The following is an 18,354-nucleotide window of genomic DNA, read 5'->3' as shown; positions in this document are numbered from 1 at the left end:
GTCTGCATAAAAAGGGCAATACCTATTTAAATCGATTCTCTTTAAGTTTCATGTCTCATACATACCAAATTTTTCCGCTTTAAGCAATTATTTTATACGTAATAAATCCTCCACATTTATCAATAGATTAATTGATTATCTGTACAAATAAGAGACCTTATATTGCAAAAATTGGTGAGTGATCTTTTAGATACAAGATCAAGGACATACTACTTGAGAAAATTTAAACATGTTCAATCTAATGATAAAATGTGGTAAATATACAGATTAAGGGAGCCACCTCCGATTTCAATGATCTTGGAATATGTTATCAAGGTCATCATTCTGAACTTTTCCCTATACATATACCCGGAGGTCTCTTTTAGTTTTCGAGATATTCGCTAAGAAAGTTTTCAATATTGAAAAGAGTGATTGAAAAGAGTGATTGAAATAGGTCTGGGGTAGATTCGTTAGCGAAAGCTTCTGTTTAGCTTCCTCGCTGAAACCTAATTGTTAATATTTCTTATGATGTCGAAAGAACTCGAGGAAAGACGGTTCATTATTATCAGTTTCGAAAAAATCGTTGTAACGTAACGTCGTGCATTAATTATTGTAGAAATCGATGAAGCCAAATTTGGACGTCGAAAGTATAATCGTGGACGACTTATTACAGGACAATGGATTTTCAGTGGTATAGACCGTGACACAAAAAAGATATTTGTAGTACCAATTCTGTCCCGTAGAGCAGAAGTATTACTGCCTCTTATTTTAAACAAGATTGCTCCTGGAACAATAATCCATAGTGATTGTTGGAAAGCATATGAACAAATTGATAAAAATATATATCAACATCTTGTAGTGAATCATTCAAAAAATGTCGTTGATCCAGTCACAGGTGTCCATATCCAGAATATTGAAAGAGTATGGAGAGATATTCGTGGCAATATTCCTAGGTATGGTCGTAGAGAATATCATTTCAACCACTATCTGGCAGAATTTGCATTTAAAAGAACATTCGATTTTGACGAACGACTGGATTCTTTTTTTTCAAGTAATGACAGGTACATATCTGCCCCTCCCCAAACCCCACCCCGCTAATGAACCTGTCCCAGACCAACATTATGGTAATATTGAAAACATTTTTGCGAATATCTTGAAAACTAAAAGAGACAGCCGGATATATGTATAGGGAAAAGTTGTTCAGAATGATGACGTTGACAACATATTCCAAGGTCATTGAAATCGGAGGTAGCTCCCCTAATCTATGTAATTACGTAAAGTGTGTTTCTAAAAAAAAATAGACTTTGTTCCATTAAAGATTACGAGATTAAGTCACTCGGGCGATAAATTTTGTATATAAATTCAAACCTGCGAGGTGAGAAAGCCAGACGTAAGTAGCATACGAATTTGAGAAAAACAAAATAAGCCAACATGAAGTACTTTACAGTTTCGTTGGCTGTCATCTTCTGCATGCTTTTATTTGCATCAGTACAGGTAAGTGATCTCAAATGTGGTAACAAATACCAAAAAACTGTGAAGAGAACAGTTGAATGGTATGATAGTGTCCATTTTTCTACGGGTTTATTTTTTCCATAAGTGCAACGATGTACTTGAATAATGTAAATGCACTTCTTCTTAAATGGAATCACGTATTATTTTTAGTAATATCGATTTCTGTGGTCATTATACTTAAAAAAGTATTAGGATAGTATACTTAAAAATTCCTGTTTTAGTTTGTATTGTTTCTTAACAATGTTTGTATTTTTCATAGAAGATATAATGTTGCCCCTGTCTACGTTTGGACAATGTAATTTCATTTGTTTTTTCAAGACCGCCATAGAAACACATTGTCAAGAATGCACTTTACTTTTGAGTGACCTCAAGATAAAAAGTGTGAAATAGCTAACGAAATATTGATTTTTTGAACGTGGAATCCTAATACCTTTTTACGTAGAATGATCCCAGAAATTGATATACGTAAAAAAATGAGATTTCAATTAAAAAGGAAAGTGCATTAGTATTTTTCAGGTGCATTGTTGCACTTATGGAGAAGATTAAGAAACCTGAATGAAAATAGATACTAATTTATTTAAAATCCCTACATATTTACATATATTGTTTTAACAATTTTAGGGAGACATTAGAATGTATCAACCTGATTGCTCGAAATACCTGAATTGCGCTTACAACCGATGTGCCATTATGGACTGTGGCCCAGGAACAGAATTTAATCCCTACATTAATGCTTGCGACTATCCCATACGACCTCGTAATGATTGTGTCCATAACTAATGAATTAGTAACGTTTTTCTGAAGATATATCAGCAAGATAGTGAGGAATGAAATCGAGCCTTTGTTCTTTTGTATTAATTTTCGACGAAATGGAATGTTTCATGGTATTAGACCCATGAACTTTACACCAACGATTTCTGTCTACAATTATTACATTGATAATTATATTTCCTCACTCACCTTTTGTATATAAGCTTTAAGTTTACGAATATGTATGTAATATTATCAATAAAAGGCATTTAATGTATTAGAGAATTTGGTTTTTGTTTCCAGTACTGACAAATTAGTTATTACTGATAATATATTGATTTATATATATATACTCAATTTCAATTGAGCATCTGATGCTTTATGCAAATGAACTCTTGGATACCACAGGTGTATTGTCATAGTGCATAGATGACTTTTGTCAAAATGACGAAGTGATAAACGATAATGATGTTATTGCAAGCGAAAGTTACTTGTCTATACTTTAGAAGATGCATACCTGTATAATAACGATGGCGAAATCGTGGCTCATGAGTCATAAATGAAATCTCTAAATACCTTCTCTGAATTCTACGTTTTCGAAACCGTATACAAAAATTTTTAGGGAAAATTCACCTTTAAATTCTCGTCAGACATTCGAGTACAAAAGCATCCCCGAGAAAGTGCAATCAAAGGATGAAGAAATAGAGGCTTTGCCCTTTAAAATAAGTCTAGGTTCACTGCTGTTTAATTTTCTTTTCGCGAAATTATAAATTTGCGGCAGTTCGAATATTAAGAATTTTCTGACTCGAAATTAGTGATATAAAGTACTTACTAGTTTAACAAAGGATATGGCTCTTAAACAGTGCTGATCACTTCAGGGTTTAGCCATCAGTGGAGTGAAGTGTAGGCATGAAATGACTTGAACTTTCACTAATCAAGTTTTCACTTTTTTGGAATGCACACTGCTGAAGAAATGAATATCTTTAGTAAGTTAAGATTAGAGAAGAAATATGGCTTGAACTTCCACTTACATTATTTTTGTTTAAAGTACTACAAACAAATGACACTTAACTGGAAGAAGTTCGAACAGAAAATGCCTCGAAGTCTCCACGTACTGTCCCTTTCTTTTTTCGACAGCCATTTTTGGGTCTTAGTAGTGGGGGAATTTTTTTTTTCTACCTGGGTCCTGGGTCATGTTCTTCGAAACCCCTTGGTGAAACCTTCACGCTGATGTTTACAAAAATTGTGTATTATCTACAAGCATTAGGAAATTAATAATTAATGATATGAATATTTCACACGTGAATTTAATATCCTATATCTTTTGCATACTGTCTTTCAGATATTTTTGTTCGTACGATGAACTGATAATTGATAATGCTTTACAAAAAAATTTATGTTATCATTTATCTGACCCAGTAATATAAAAGATATTGATAAATATAATTAATTAAAGCTAAAGCTTAGAAAAATGTTAATACCTTTTACAGTGTGCATTTACAAATGTAAATTGTGTAAGCTTACGATTAACGTAACGATTTTCAAGTTCTATGAATGAGATGCATACAGTTTAAACCACAATGAATGATAATTTCAAGGTTTCGCTAATTGTGTTTTTTCTTTTTTGAATGAATTGTTTAAATCGCATGTACTACATCTTGTGGTTGTTTGAATCAAAGCAGATATTATTTATAGATAGTGATAGTTACCACGTTTTTGTAGAAAAAAGTAACGATATCGAGAAACAAGCGTGTTCAATCTGAACATTTTCAATATTTTTATTCAAACATTTGACGTAGTTGATGAAAATTTCTGTACTCTGAAAATTTGTCTAACGGTGCTGAAATTTGATACTGGTACATCGGCTCTACTATTGCAGATCAGATAGCTACTATCTAGATGATAGAATGATTTTGTTCGAAATGATAAGCATATGTTGGACATCAATATAGATAAAAAATTATGTAACGACGAAAACAATTTGCAATTATCATTCACTTCTGGGATATCTTATTTTACACTATGTAACAAGTCTATAATTGCAGTATGAGTCATATGATAATAACAGCACTGTGTATACGAATTTACTGTTTGAAATATAATTTATAGTTCCTAGTTTTCATGTCTATTCCATATGGTAAATTTAATCGAACACAGGATTACCACATGGTCTGTATAAAAAAGGTAATATCTACTTAATTCTATTCTCTTTAAATTTCATATTTCATATATACCGTTTTTTTCCACATTATATAATTATTTTGTGCGTAATGAGTCCTCCACTCATTGATAAATAATTGATTATCTGTACAAATAAGAGATCTCATACTGCAAGAATTGGTGAGTTACATTTTAGATATAAGATCAAAAACATACTACATGAGAAAATTTAAACATGTTCAATCTAACGATAAACTAAATGTTTATAAAAAAAGTAGACTTTGTTCCATTAAAGATTACGAAAGTAGGTAACTTGAGAGATAAATTTTGTATATAAATTCAAACCTGCGAGGTGAGAAAGCCAGACGTAAGTGGCATACGAATTTGAGAAAAAAATAATCCAACATGAAGTACTTTGCAGTTTCGCTGGCTGTCATCTCCTGCATGCTTTTATTTGCATCAGCACAGGTAAGTGGTGTACAGGTTGAGTCAGGCACTTGGGACGGGTTCAATCTCAAATGTGGTAACAAATATCAAAAAATTGTGAAGAGAACAGTTGAATGGTATGGTAATGTCCATTTTTCTATGGGTTTACTTTTTGCAAAAATGCAACGACGTACCTGTCAAATGCAAATACACTTTTTCTTAAATGGAATCACATAGTAATTTCTTAAGCATGTTATCCTGATGCTTTTTTAAGTATAATGACCACAGAAATCGATATTAGTAAAACGAAAAATATGATTCCATATAAAAAAAGTGCGTTTCCATTTTTCAGGTACATCGTTGCACTTATGGAAAAAGTAAAGTCGTAGGAAAATGTGCACTATCATACCATTCAAGTTTTTCCTGTACAGATTTTTTCTATCTATTCTTAACTTCGAGATAAAACTCGTTCCAATTGTGTGACTCACCCTTTATTTGCAATCACGCTGAGTATAGATTGGAATACAATTGTTGGAAATTTTATATATCGACGATCCTCTTATTCACTAGACAGAAAAGGAAGGGATTATATCCAGCGATTATATCCCACTTTACATAGGCCTTTGTCATCCCATGTAAATGATATTTTTGAAAAGTCGTCATTTTTCTGGCAGGCTGACACTGATGAATCCGCGAAAAATGTTAACGAATTTAAATCCATGTCCCCTGACTGCCTCGTCTGCAAATTAGCTATGCTCGAGGTTGAGAAGCATCTAGGTAAAGACAGAAGCGGGAACAAGGTAGAAAATTTGGTACATGGTATTTGCAAGCGCATGCCACATGCTGTCTCTGCCCAATGCAACAAGTTGATTCAAAAACACAGCGACCAGATCATCAAGTTTATCTCGAACAAGGGTGTTCCTACAGCAATTTGCAGCACCTTACGTCTCTGCGCTGCTGAAGAGTATATATCACCTGAAGTAGTAGAAGGTACATCCAAAACTACCAGCCTATGTAGCACAGAGACGTCTTGAAAACATCTTGAAGGCATCCAGTTGGGCCCTGAAAATGTCCAAAGGTGTTTTTGAAACGTTCGAAATTACAAATCAGTAAGGTAAATGTCTGAGTACTTGGACACTTATGTCAAATGTCCCAGTAACATGTAGTGTAGACCCATCCTAAGATGTTAAAACAAGAAATAGACGACTCTAAGATGTTCAAAAGTGTAAGTCTTTAAGACGTTTATATAGTGTATTTTTGAGATGTCGTATGGGAATAAATTTTGGAAGTTTTTAAGATGTACGCTGTCAGATGTTCTTAAGATGACTAAATTATATCGTAAAGGTGGGTCTACGCTACACTATGCTACATGTTATACAGAAGATCTGAATACGTCTGTTATTTATAGTTTTATGAGAAAACACTTGAGGATAAAATTGCACTGTTTTAAGGGCCATGTGCAATGGTAGTACTATTATTTTTCGAAGATCATTTTTTCACGGAAATTTAAGGTCATCAGTATTTTTTTAAATGGCACCCTATAATTTTCTTTTGATTTCCTTGCAGAACATAAAAAGACAAATCCAATAATCTCATAAACCAGACTGTTATGATCATTCAATTTCGAGAAATTTATATTCAAAAATATTGTTTATATTAACAAAGCTACAACACCAGAGGATATGAGGTAAAGAATTACTGCAGGATGTACTTCGTTAATATTAGAGGAATTAGAAAATTTACAGAAATCATTAATAAAGAGACTTAAGTCATGATCTAACTTAAATCATGTAAGTAACATGGAAATTTCTTGAAATTGAATGATCAGAACAGTATGGTTTACGAGGTTGTTGAATTTATCAAGGATATCGAAAGAATCATAGAGTTCCATTTAAAGAAATATCGATGATATTAAATTCTCGTAAGAAATGACTTTGGAAAAATAATAGTGTCATCATTATATGTACCATTTCACACAGTGCAATCTTGTCCTCAAGAGCTTTTCATAGAACTATAAATAACAGAGTAATTCAGATGTTTCCATTTAAATATTCCACCCTGTATAACAAAATTATATCAGTAAGACTCTCAGGCATGAAATGAACATAAAATAGACGTCTTCAAGACGTCGCGTGCTACCTGAGAAATATTATTCCTGTAATGTCCATCGATGATAGCAATTGTGTTTTCGATTGAACAGTTGAACCAGAGGAAACTGTTGAAGTAGCTAAACTGAAACGTAAGTTCAGTTGCGATCTCTGCAAGCTAGTCACGCGAGAGCTTGACCAACTATTGAATACTGAGAGAAACAGGAATAAAGTAGAGAATGCTGTACACAAAGTTTGCAACCGTCTCCCAGATGCTTACTCTGAAAAATGCAACGACTTCATTGAGAAATTCGGCGACCAGATCATCGATTTAATCTTAAACAAGGTTGTTCCTGAAGTAATTTGTACTGCTTTGGGTATCTGTCCTAAATCTGAAGGTTTAACACCAGAAGTTGTGGCAGGTAAGTCAGAGGATATTGTCGAGGACTCACTTGATGATCAGAACCCAATTCATGATCAATTTAATATTTACCTACATACTGTGTGTGTAGAAAGTATTCGTACACTAGGCCGACACATTGTCAATTTATAAAATACTGTAATTTCATGAGAGGAAATCGTACACTCACTTTCCTGGTGTTTTTTAAAAGGTGAATTCTCTAATTTCACATCCCCAAATTGAATTTCCACGAAGGTGTTTTTACACTAAAAAGCAAATAAGAAAATGAAGTTAGTTTATCTTTAAAAGACTGTAACAATTCAAAAAGGGATTCTTTAAAGACTTTTTTATAAATCGAAGTCATTGTGAATTTAACGATTGGAGTCTTACACTTACAAAAGCCTTCATAAAAGTTCGTGTGAGATTTTTTATTGCCAAGTTATTCCACTTTGAGTAAAGTAGAATAGTCAAAGTTAATTTTTATTCAATCTAGAATTGTAAAAGTAGAGAATTCATCCTTCAAAATTACCCCAGGAATGTTAGTGTACAACTTCTTCTCATGAAGTTACAGTAATTTAAAAATTGACAATGTTCTAGCCTAGTGTACGAATACTTTTTATGCTCACTGTATATAAAATTTATTTTGATAAAAATTTATTTCAAAAAATTAGTAAATAATTGTAACCTACTTTGATACTTATACGTGAAATTTAATAGCTGGTAGTGAGACAAAATGTAAGTGACTTTTACTTTTTTTTAATAACAAATTGAAGACGACACATAGATTTATACGAATGATCAAACATTTTTTGAATTTTGTTAATTTTATCGTGAATACATTAGGAAAATCATGCTTCTTACGTGGTCATGAACTGAGTCCTTGACAGTAATGAATTTGATTACTTTAGTTTCTATTTATGATAATAATTGTTTCTTCCACTGAATAGTTGAGTCTGAAAAAGTTGTTGAGGAACCAGTCGAAGAATTCGGTTTTCTTTGCGAGGTCTGCGAAAAGGTCATAAAAGAACTGAAGAAAGAAATTACCACAGACAGGACTAAGGAGAAAGTAGAAAAGGAAGTACACAGAGTGTGTAATCGTATTCATTGGATTTCTAGACAGTGTAATAAATTTATTGACAAACATGGAGGTGAGACGATTGACTGGATTGTGGAACACGGTGTTACTAACGACATTTGCAATCAAATAAAGGCCTGCTAACTTGCTACAGATTTTTCAACAGGTATTTCAAAGCATTTTAAATAAATGTTATTAATTAGTGTCCATTTATAATTCCAATTTCACACTGACTTAAATACTTTCACAAAAAGCATTGAGAACTCAAAGACAGTTATCAATTACTGTTCTAATATTTGTAGAATTATACATTAATAACTGTAGGTATTAATCATTAAATTTTATTTAATTTTTCTCAGCAGAGTAAGAAATGAATGCAGCTCATGAAATCTATGATAAATGTATTCCTGGTGCACAAAGAAGATAAGAAAAAATAACGAAGAAGTATTTCTAATCAAAATTCTGCCAATTTAGTATCAGGATATTGGAAGAGATGAAAATAGCTAAATTAAATCTTGCCTCTTTTCAATGCTTATTTAAATCTGTTTTGTTTCAAAGTTATGTCATTTGATTTTTGTTACCGAGAGATGTGCGCTATTAATAAACGCTCTGTAAACATATAACTTTTCAACTAGTTCATTATTACCTCTATTACAAAAGATAAGATAGAGTTCATTGTGCTAAGAAGGGCACCAAGCTTCAGAGATTTATAGTGTGTACATAGACGAACTAAAAATGTTTAGTTAATACACTGGTCTTTGTTTCCTAGAAGTGGAATTAATCTTGGGTCATAAAAAATCGTAAGAGTTTCGCAACTTATAGGATTATATTAACACACAACAGTATTATTTAAAAATAGTAGATACTTTAACTGTTAGATGAATGTTGAATATTTTTTAATAAAATGCTAAAAAAATTGTTAGGTACCTTTAATCAAGTTATTTTATATACTAATAAAAATCATTTGTTCATTAAGGTAATCATGAACAAGTTTTATAATGACATTAAATATTTTCTATCGATCAATTGCTTTCGTAAGTAGAAAGAAACTATAACTTTTGATACTAACATTAATCGCTACTGAGATGAAACATGTATTTCTAAAATAAATAAATTTTGCCTATAATAATACTTCCAAAATATAAATAATTTAACATTTAATAGCCTAACATAGTAGACATGTTATAAATTTTAATATCAAAATTTCATCTAAGTGATCATCAAAAATATCAAACTAATTTATTAATTATAAGTTTTAATAGAACTTTCTCTATTCAGCTTATCTCTACGCATTAAGAAGCACTCTAATCTTACTTAAACAGGTGAAGATACTATGAGAGTCTATTTTTAGAAAATTTCATTCATTATGTCAAACTTTTTTATCAAAGCAAATAATAATTAAGATAATCGATTCTGTAATTCTAGTTCTATACAAACATAACCATGGCTCTAATTATGATTAACATTTGGAACAGTTATAAAGCACATATGTATGCAGGTGATTATTACATTAAATCAAAGATAACTAGATTAAATACTACGTTAATTAAACAATGAATTTGGTATATAAACGGACCCACATCGGTGAAAAAGACAGTCTAATTCGAAACACGAATTTCACAAAACAACCATAGCAAACATGAAATACTTCGCAGTCCTTTTGAGCGTTGTCTTCGCTGTCTGCCTTCTTGGCTCAGCAATGGTAAGTCATTTTTTTACAATTATTTATTTACAACGAAATTTTGAACAAATCTTTTTACACTAATTTCGCCGTGATCTGAGATCCAAATGAATTTAGTGAATTTTTAAGCATTACTATCAGTGAAAAACGTGGACTGTTTAATCTTAATTTTAACAAAACGATTACAGAATTTAGAATAAAAAATTGTTATTTTTGTACTTACGATTACGTTTGGTTTTAAAATGGTGCAAATATGTTCTGGCAGGCTGATGAAGAAGTCAAGCCAGAAGGAATTGAGGAAGCTAAATTCAACCCTGTCTGCACTGTCTGCAAAATGGCTATGAAGAAAGTTGATGAGAAATTGGTAGGTGACAGGACCAGGGGCAAAGTAGAAAATGCAGTGCACTCCGTATGCAACCAGCTCCCACACGCCGTTTCTGGAAAATGTAACAACTTCATCAACAACCATGGCGATCAGATCATCAGCTTGATCGTTGATAAGGGTGTACCAATGGCAGTTTGCGCTGCTCTACGTGTCTGCTTGTAAATAAACGGCTAAGGATTAAGAACAGGAATTGAAGGAGGTATGTTAAAGGCGTACCAATTTTATTATTTAAAGTGGACCGAATTTTACACTAGCGTGCGTAAGTATTTGGACACTTTGACATTATTGCAAACGTTTGAAATAGCTACATTCTTCTATTTATATTGACTGATATCGAATGCTACTTTCATTGATATTTGTGAACCTAACATAATCATTTGAGATGATATTTGTTGCTAAAATTATATTATAGAATTTTGTTTGGTGTATTTTATATATTGCAATAAGATGAAAGTGTCCAAATATTTATGTAGGATAGTGTATATTTAATTAGATGTAAAATAACATATTGAAACAAATAATAGTTATTGGAACTTAATAGAGAAATGTGACTAACAATAAACTGTAATTAGCAATTTGTAACTGATAACTATCGTCACTGGTTATATTGAAATTCACTTTGCTATCGTTATAACGCTAGTCTTAAGTTAATGAATTAAGAAATTAATATTCGAATAACATATAAATTAATATAAATATTTATATATATTATGTTTCTAATAATTGCAGGATTCAAGACTGTATTAAACATCATGGACCATCAACACGACCAACAAAGAACATCGAGCTCGATTTATATTACAGTCGCTGGTCCTTTCCTCTTACAATTCTAATTGACAAAATGGCAGTTTAATATTACTGACTGACAGTGTGCTTATTACACTTTTAATAAACTATGTATATATATATATGCATATGGTGCTTTTTATTTTCATCCCCTATTGCTCTTCCTTTTGTAGCGATAAATAAGCAGTGATAAGAAACTTGTATTCGAAAAAATTTTATACGCCTTATGATGGCTATAATTTAAATAAATTACATTTTTAGTTTAATATTTTCAATAATGTGAAATATGTTGGTCTTATACCTATTTGCTGTTGTATGTATAGCATTGAGAATGTGTACGTGAAAATTTGATTGACAAGCACGAGGAAAGAAGCAAGAGTAAAAATGTTTTAAATTCTATGTTGATATAAGACCGCGAGAACAATGTCACGTACACGTGAATTTGCTAACGACGGTGACAGTGTTGCTTATCTGACAGTGTCACGTTAAGCTAGATGCCCCAGTAGCTGACTATGTTCTGATACCTGAACACTGACGTTAATTTTATTTCATTTTAAACTCAAATTCTAATCTAAAACCAGTACTAGTAAAAAAAAAGAATATTATCATAAAATAATTTAGTTACTGGCACGTAATTCAAGTGTTGAGATATGTGCATTTTTCAGTTGTCTATTTATTGGAATATTTGACTTCTCAAGCGTCCAGGTATTGGGACATTTTCCTTGTGTCTATAGCCATAAGACGAATCACATCTAAATCACATGCTTTTGTTTTCGAGACATTAGCGTTTAAAGTTTTTACTTTCAATACTGCCTTATGAACTTGCGTCTCCTCGAACCTTTATTTTTAAGTGGAAAAATTCTTTCAATGCCCTTTTTTCTTTTTAAAAATGCAAATTCTATATCCTAGATGGCGAAAGTGTCAAATTGACTATAAATGTATTAAATAGTACTCACCTATATTATTTGAATGATAAGTATGGAATATAAACTCGAGCTTATTGGAGGACGAGATAAACGAATTTGGAACACAGAACGAATGTCCTTTTTAATTTGTGATCGTAGGCAAGAAATGATGAACCTCCACTCACACAATTCTTATTTAGACTGGCACTTCGAATCACACAATTTTTACTTAGACTTGAACTTCCACTCACACAATTCTTATTAAAAGTAGTGCAACCAAATAGTACTTGATCGTACGCAGTCTGAACAAAGAATGTCTCGAAGTCTCCAGGTACTGTCCTTTTGCCCTCTGACCATTTTCAGGTTCTATAGGAGTGGGGGGCATTTAGTTTCTACCTGGGTCAGAACCTTCCATATCCCTTGGCCTTAGATTCACCTCAATGTTTACGACACGAAATAAAGATTGAATTCAAAAAATAATTTTCATAGAATCCTGCAAAATTATAAACCTAGAATGCTCGTATTTTTATAAAAATTCAGAGGCTAGAAAAATGATGACTTGAATATTCTCTAACATCATATACCTATACATGACATTATGATATAATCAAAATCCCTGGTATCAACATACAAAAATGAACGTGTCAGCTTGGACTGGCTCCTCTGGATATATTACAGGACTTTCGATATCAGACATTTAAAAAAACGAAATTACTTGTTAAGATTAGTAATCCTGCGAAGAATGTCACGTATACGTGACCTCTACTGACGATGTTAATCTGTAGATATTACTCATACGTGACAGTAGCGATGAAAGTGTTAAACTAAAAATAATTACGTAAAAGAAAGCATTATGTCCTCTAATTTAGCAAGCGTAAAACCACATTGTTGTGAATAATACAAGAAATATCATTATCAATCATCTTTATAGCTGTTCAGATTTATCATATGGATTATCGAGGAATTAAAAATAAACACACACGCGGAGTTGTCTTACCATTTCCTTGATAAAAATAAAATAAGATTAAAGCATATTTGTAATCAGTTTTATTTAACCCATTACCTCATAATTTTAATACTTAATCCATTGCCTTATAATTTTCATTAGGCTAGATGCTCTCTAATTAAATTTAAATCAAAGAAATATATAGAAATAAATTCGTTAACTGCTTAGTAAACTATTATTACCAGATAAATGAACAATCTCTTAAGTACTCAAAGATTCTACAATTTCTCTTCTTCTGCTAATTTCAAGGATCTAACAATATTTCCTCCAACATTTGGTACATAATTTGTAATACATGTATGACTCATTAATATAAGACAAGTGATTAATGTTCGCACATTCAATAATATGATAAATAGTGGATTATATGGATAATAAGTTACTTAATATATTGTATCAGAATTTGTTACTGATATCTTACAAACAGAATTAAAAATTATATGTATTTAAAAATACAAACAGAAAAACGAGGATTTATTTATTATTATCGTTTGGCATCAAGACTTGAAAGTACAACGACTGAATATCTGTTATTATCGTTACGTTTGTGAAATAAATGTTCTGTATAGCTAAATGATGTTTGTTGTTGACCCTAAATTGACAGTACTGTGAGCGATGATGTATAAAACGTTGCATCATGGTTGCAGTCTTGAGGAGTCTGATCATGAATTGCTTAATCTACTGCGAAGCAGTTGCGTTATATTAAGTTTAACATCAAATTTTGTATTCTCTGAAAGAGCGATATTAAAAAGTTTTACTAAAAGTTTTTATTTATTTATTTATTTATTCATATACGAAGGAAATCCTTTGGTAAAGTTTCTTTAATATTCTTCCTTGTGGAAAAGCTAGCTCTTCGCTTACCTGCATTATTACCACTCCATTTCACACTTTTATAATTAGTGATATCATTGATATAGTGATCATTACTTCAAACTACTATTTTCCTAAATAACATGAAAAATTCTGGTCAGTAATGGAGGAGTGTTCTTATGACAATTTAATATCAAACTGGAAGAAGAATTTTAAAATATATATAAGAACCTTTCAGTCAAGCATTTTTTCTTTTTACTGTTTTAAATTTAATTCTACTAACGTCCTTTATTGATATTTTCTATTTTATTTTTTGTAGAGATAGTAAGAAGTGTTAAAAGAGAAAAGAACTTCTTTAAAAAAAATTGTGTATTTTTATTATACGATGTTTTACAAAGCTGGTTACAGTATATATTTTTAGATCAGGCATTAGGTAATATACAAACCCGTCTGTTGCATGAAAATTTCTGCAGTCAGCAGTTTTGCACGAGAACATTCATCAGTGGTATGCCCAAAAATTAAACAAACACGCAAATAATGTTTTATAGCTTATGTTTGTGATAATTCAGTTGTATGTTGACATAAGTAAGCACGTGGACAGTGGCACGTGTACGTGACTTTTCCTGACAGCGTTTATCCGCCAGTGTCACGTATACGTGACAGAAGCGGTGAAAGTGTCAGGTTAACAATAATCGAATCAAACAGGATACTACGTGGACGATAAATTTGGTATATAAATTCAGCCTCACTGGGGACCAAGGCAAACGAATTCGAAGTGCAAATTTGAAAAGGAAACTGCAGCCAACATGAAGCTGTTCCCAATTTCTAGTGTCATCCTCTGCATCTACTTTTTTGGATCTGCTCGAGTAAGTGATCATTAATTATTTACAATCTTCTAATTGCACAAGCGTGACCAGTTTCAAACAATGAGAAATTTGTCTGACAGGCCAACATGTATACATCCTGTGGCCAGGGTACACGATTAGGCGATGCAGCATTACCAGATGCACCATTACGAGATGCATTTGGTATGACAACGAACAATAATTTCTATTATTCGACGAGCATTCGTGATAATAATTTTATGTTTAATTAAGCAGATTATCCTATGGCGTACGATGAGAGGGCATTCTTCAATCCTGCGTGTTCTGCCTGTAAATTGGCCATGCGAGAAGTCGACAACCGAATAGGCACTGATAGAAATAGATTTAGAGTGGAAAATGCAGTGCACGATGCGTGCAACCATCTTCCACACAGTATTTCTGGGCACTGTAATAACTTTATTAACAACCATGGCAATCAAATAGTCGATTTTATTCTAAGAACTGGTGTTCCTAGAGCTGTCTGCACTGCCTTTCGCTTGTGTTAACTTCGCAAGATTTGGAAATAATGTTTCAGGAAGGTATGTCGAAGAATCATAATTTTATTTCTGACAATGAATATTTATCTACAATTATCGACGATAATAATTTTGTACTTCAATATATAATTATTGTTATGGAAAGTGTTCTATAGTTGAGAGTAGATTTATATTCTGTTTGTTGGCTTCTGAAAACGTTTTGACGATAAAGTATTAATTGAGTAGAACAAGTCAAATAATTTTCATTTAACAGTTGACTGAATTGTTATTACTGAGTACTTATTAAATATTGCTTATTAAATTAAATTAGCGATTAAAGAATTAACGTCATGCATGTCCATTATACATGTACATATTGTGTTTTGATTGATTACAGGTGCTGCTAGTTCTCTAACTGACACGGACTATTACTCTGGATAACGAAGAACTATTGTTTCAAGTAAACTATAAGAATGTCGTTTAAATGTTTTTTTTTCTAAGTATGATAATTAATGAGCTATTGCATGAAAGTAAATATTATCTCAAATGTATAACAAGTTAATGTCTTTTATTATTATGACGTAATAAATATTCTATGCATGGATACAATACTTTATTAACATATAATTATTAATATTGTAAGGGGCAAGGTACGAGGAACAATAAATTAAAATGTTGAAAAAGGAAGACTTGTAAACCTTAGGACTATGTAAATCCCAAACTTGTATGAAAATTCTATAATATGACTGTCCTTATATTAGAAATATGAATTTTGGTTTTAATTAGATAATGATAGATTTCTAAGAGAAAACTAATAAGCAAAACAGATTTTTGCATTGAAATAACTATATTACTGAGATTAGTGTTTTAAGTTGAAACACGTTTGTTCTTACATGTAATTCTTTTGCAATTTTTTTTATCTAATCAGATAAAAAATCAATTTTATGATAACTGTGGTATATAAACTGGATCTCACCTGGGGTGAATACGAATCGAAATTTTGAATTTGGAATAGAAGGAGTAACAGCCAACATGAAGTACTTCTCAGTTTTGTTGTTCGTCATGTTCTACATCTGCATTCTCCAAGCAGCACGGGTAAACAATTACAATTGTTAAAATCGTACAAGCATCACCCATTTTTCAACAATTTTACGTGACAAATATTCGGTGATAGCAAAATGTGCAACTTCCCTGAAATAATAATTTTCAAACGAATTTTTTAAACTAAGAAACTAAGATATTGAAACAGCTCAAGACATCAATAGTTGACCATTTTGATATTGATAATTAAATTATTGTTTTTTAATTAAGAGCACTTGCGTCTATTTAGTTTTGCATTTTACTACAGTTGTGGCTATAAATTGAATAACCAAGCTTTTGTATGGTTTACGAATTAATAGACATATTCGTATTCATTGTGTTATTATTTATTGTAGATTGAGAAACGTCAGTATCAAAAGGATTGCTCAAAGTATTTATACTGCATTGATAATACGTGTTCTCTTGAACGTTGCATGAGAGGACTCGAATTCAACCCAATAATAAGAGAATGTGATTATCCCTTTGTTACACCTATAGGTTGTGTCCGCAACCATCATGGATAACCAAGAATTATTTTTAACAAATAATAAAAATGTATACCTGGATTTTGGATAAAATTGTACATATGTCCACTTACAATACAGAAGCAAGTATTCTTCAAAATTTATTTTATTCCATCAATTTTTACTGACATGTACCTACGACACGTTTAATAAAATATGACGTTTTAATTTCACGTAATGATTTTTACTGACTCTCTATTATCTCGAGACTCGATGGTCTGAAAACCATAGTGGTTGAAGTCAAATGCTTAGAATTTCATTCAATGAAATTTAGTTTGCGTTAATATAAAAATAAATGATCTTTTTTATAACAAACATGAAACATCACTGTGGAAAACAGCAGTATACTGACTTGCACTTGCTGTGGTTCTCAGTTTGCCAATTAATGCTAGACTTGATTTACGGTCGCTACCCTTATTCGTTGCCGCATCGTTGACAATTGCTAATTTATCCACGAGTGGCCCTACACACTGACTAAACGACATCCAATGCTTTATGCGCGTTCACTATAGCTCGCAAGAGAGGCCTACAGTACAGAGGCGACCTTTGCTCGCGTGTCAAGTAGATAACCGATAGTGGTGTATCGGGAAACCTGATGAATTATTTCATTATTTGCTCGTTACCGGAAGCGCGGCTGCTACTTTGACAATTTAAACACGATAATCGAATTACTTTTTTTTCCTGTGCAAAAAAAAAAAATAGAAAAAGGCTGTACACACGTGCGCATTAATTCTTTTGCACGGGATGAGGTATCGATTGTTGTTTCTTTTGTTTTTACTGTGCTGCTGTTTGCTCGTTTCGACTGCTAAAAAAGTCAAAGTGGTAAGTATATCTATTTGTGAGTATATTTATTTTTTATAATTTTGGTCTACTAAATTAACCGAAAATTGTTCAGATTTAAATTTTGCCATTTTATGAAGATTAAAAGGTTGCTGTTATTAAAGAATTTTTCATTTCAAACTTAATAACTTTTCTAGTAAGACACTTTTTTAGATTTACAGGGTAGATAATATTCACTAAATTAGTGGAAAAATATAAGGATTCTTAGTAAAAGTTCAACACTATTAATTTTTCGACGCTTGTTATTTTTTATTTAATAATATCGTTTAAACCTAATGCTGTTTTGGGTGATAATTAATAGTTTTCTATAGAATACTTAATACTTTCCATGAAATATTATTATTATTCATTATCCTCGCCTCAGTATTTTGTGATATTACGAAAGGCAACATTTATTTGCTTAAGTAGAAAATGCCTGTGAAGAACAGACCACGATTGAAAGACAATTTTTGAAACAGTATGGATGTTTATGGCACAAGTATGTGAAACGATTACGAAAACTAAAATAATTTGAAATATTCCTTTTAAATATCTAAGCAAGAGTATTACAATATTATTCATTTATTTATAATATGCTGTTTATAGTAAAGAAAAACAGCAAGTTATTTA

The 18,354-nt window shown here is 31.6% G+C and overlaps 2 protein-coding genes across 2 annotated transcripts; both read left to right on the top strand.

Moving 5' to 3' along the window:
• The first annotated feature begins 1,374 nt into the window (after window positions 1-1,374).
• Window positions 1,375-2,518, top strand: LOC143182385 (putative chitinase 10). The gene is made up of 2 exons (XM_076383347.1): window positions 1,375-1,473; window positions 2,113-2,518. Exons 1-2 carry the CDS (start codon window positions 1,411-1,413, stop codon window positions 2,269-2,271), a joined length of 222 nt encoding a protein of 73 aa, XP_076239462.1. The 5' UTR covers window positions 1,375-1,410; the 3' UTR covers window positions 2,272-2,518.
• Window positions 2,519-14,488: 11,970 nt separating this feature from the next.
• Window positions 14,489-15,905, top strand: LOC143182686 (saposin-C-like). The gene is made up of 4 exons (XM_076383874.1): window positions 14,489-14,828; window positions 14,909-14,990; window positions 15,063-15,364; window positions 15,699-15,905. Exons 1-3 carry the CDS (start codon window positions 14,769-14,771, stop codon window positions 15,329-15,331), a joined length of 411 nt encoding a protein of 136 aa, XP_076239989.1. The 5' UTR covers window positions 14,489-14,768; the 3' UTR covers window positions 15,332-15,364; window positions 15,699-15,905.
• Window positions 15,906-18,354: the final 2,449 nt, after the last annotated feature.

The sequence above is a fragment of the Calliopsis andreniformis genome, chromosome 8, assembly GCF_051401765.1.
Source record: "Calliopsis andreniformis isolate RMS-2024a chromosome 8, iyCalAndr_principal, whole genome shotgun sequence".
Classification (NCBI taxonomy): domain Eukaryota; kingdom Metazoa; phylum Arthropoda; class Insecta; order Hymenoptera; family Andrenidae; genus Calliopsis; species Calliopsis andreniformis.
The sequence above is the reverse complement of the archived record's forward strand: the minus strand, read 5'-3'. Positions and strand labels throughout refer to the sequence as shown.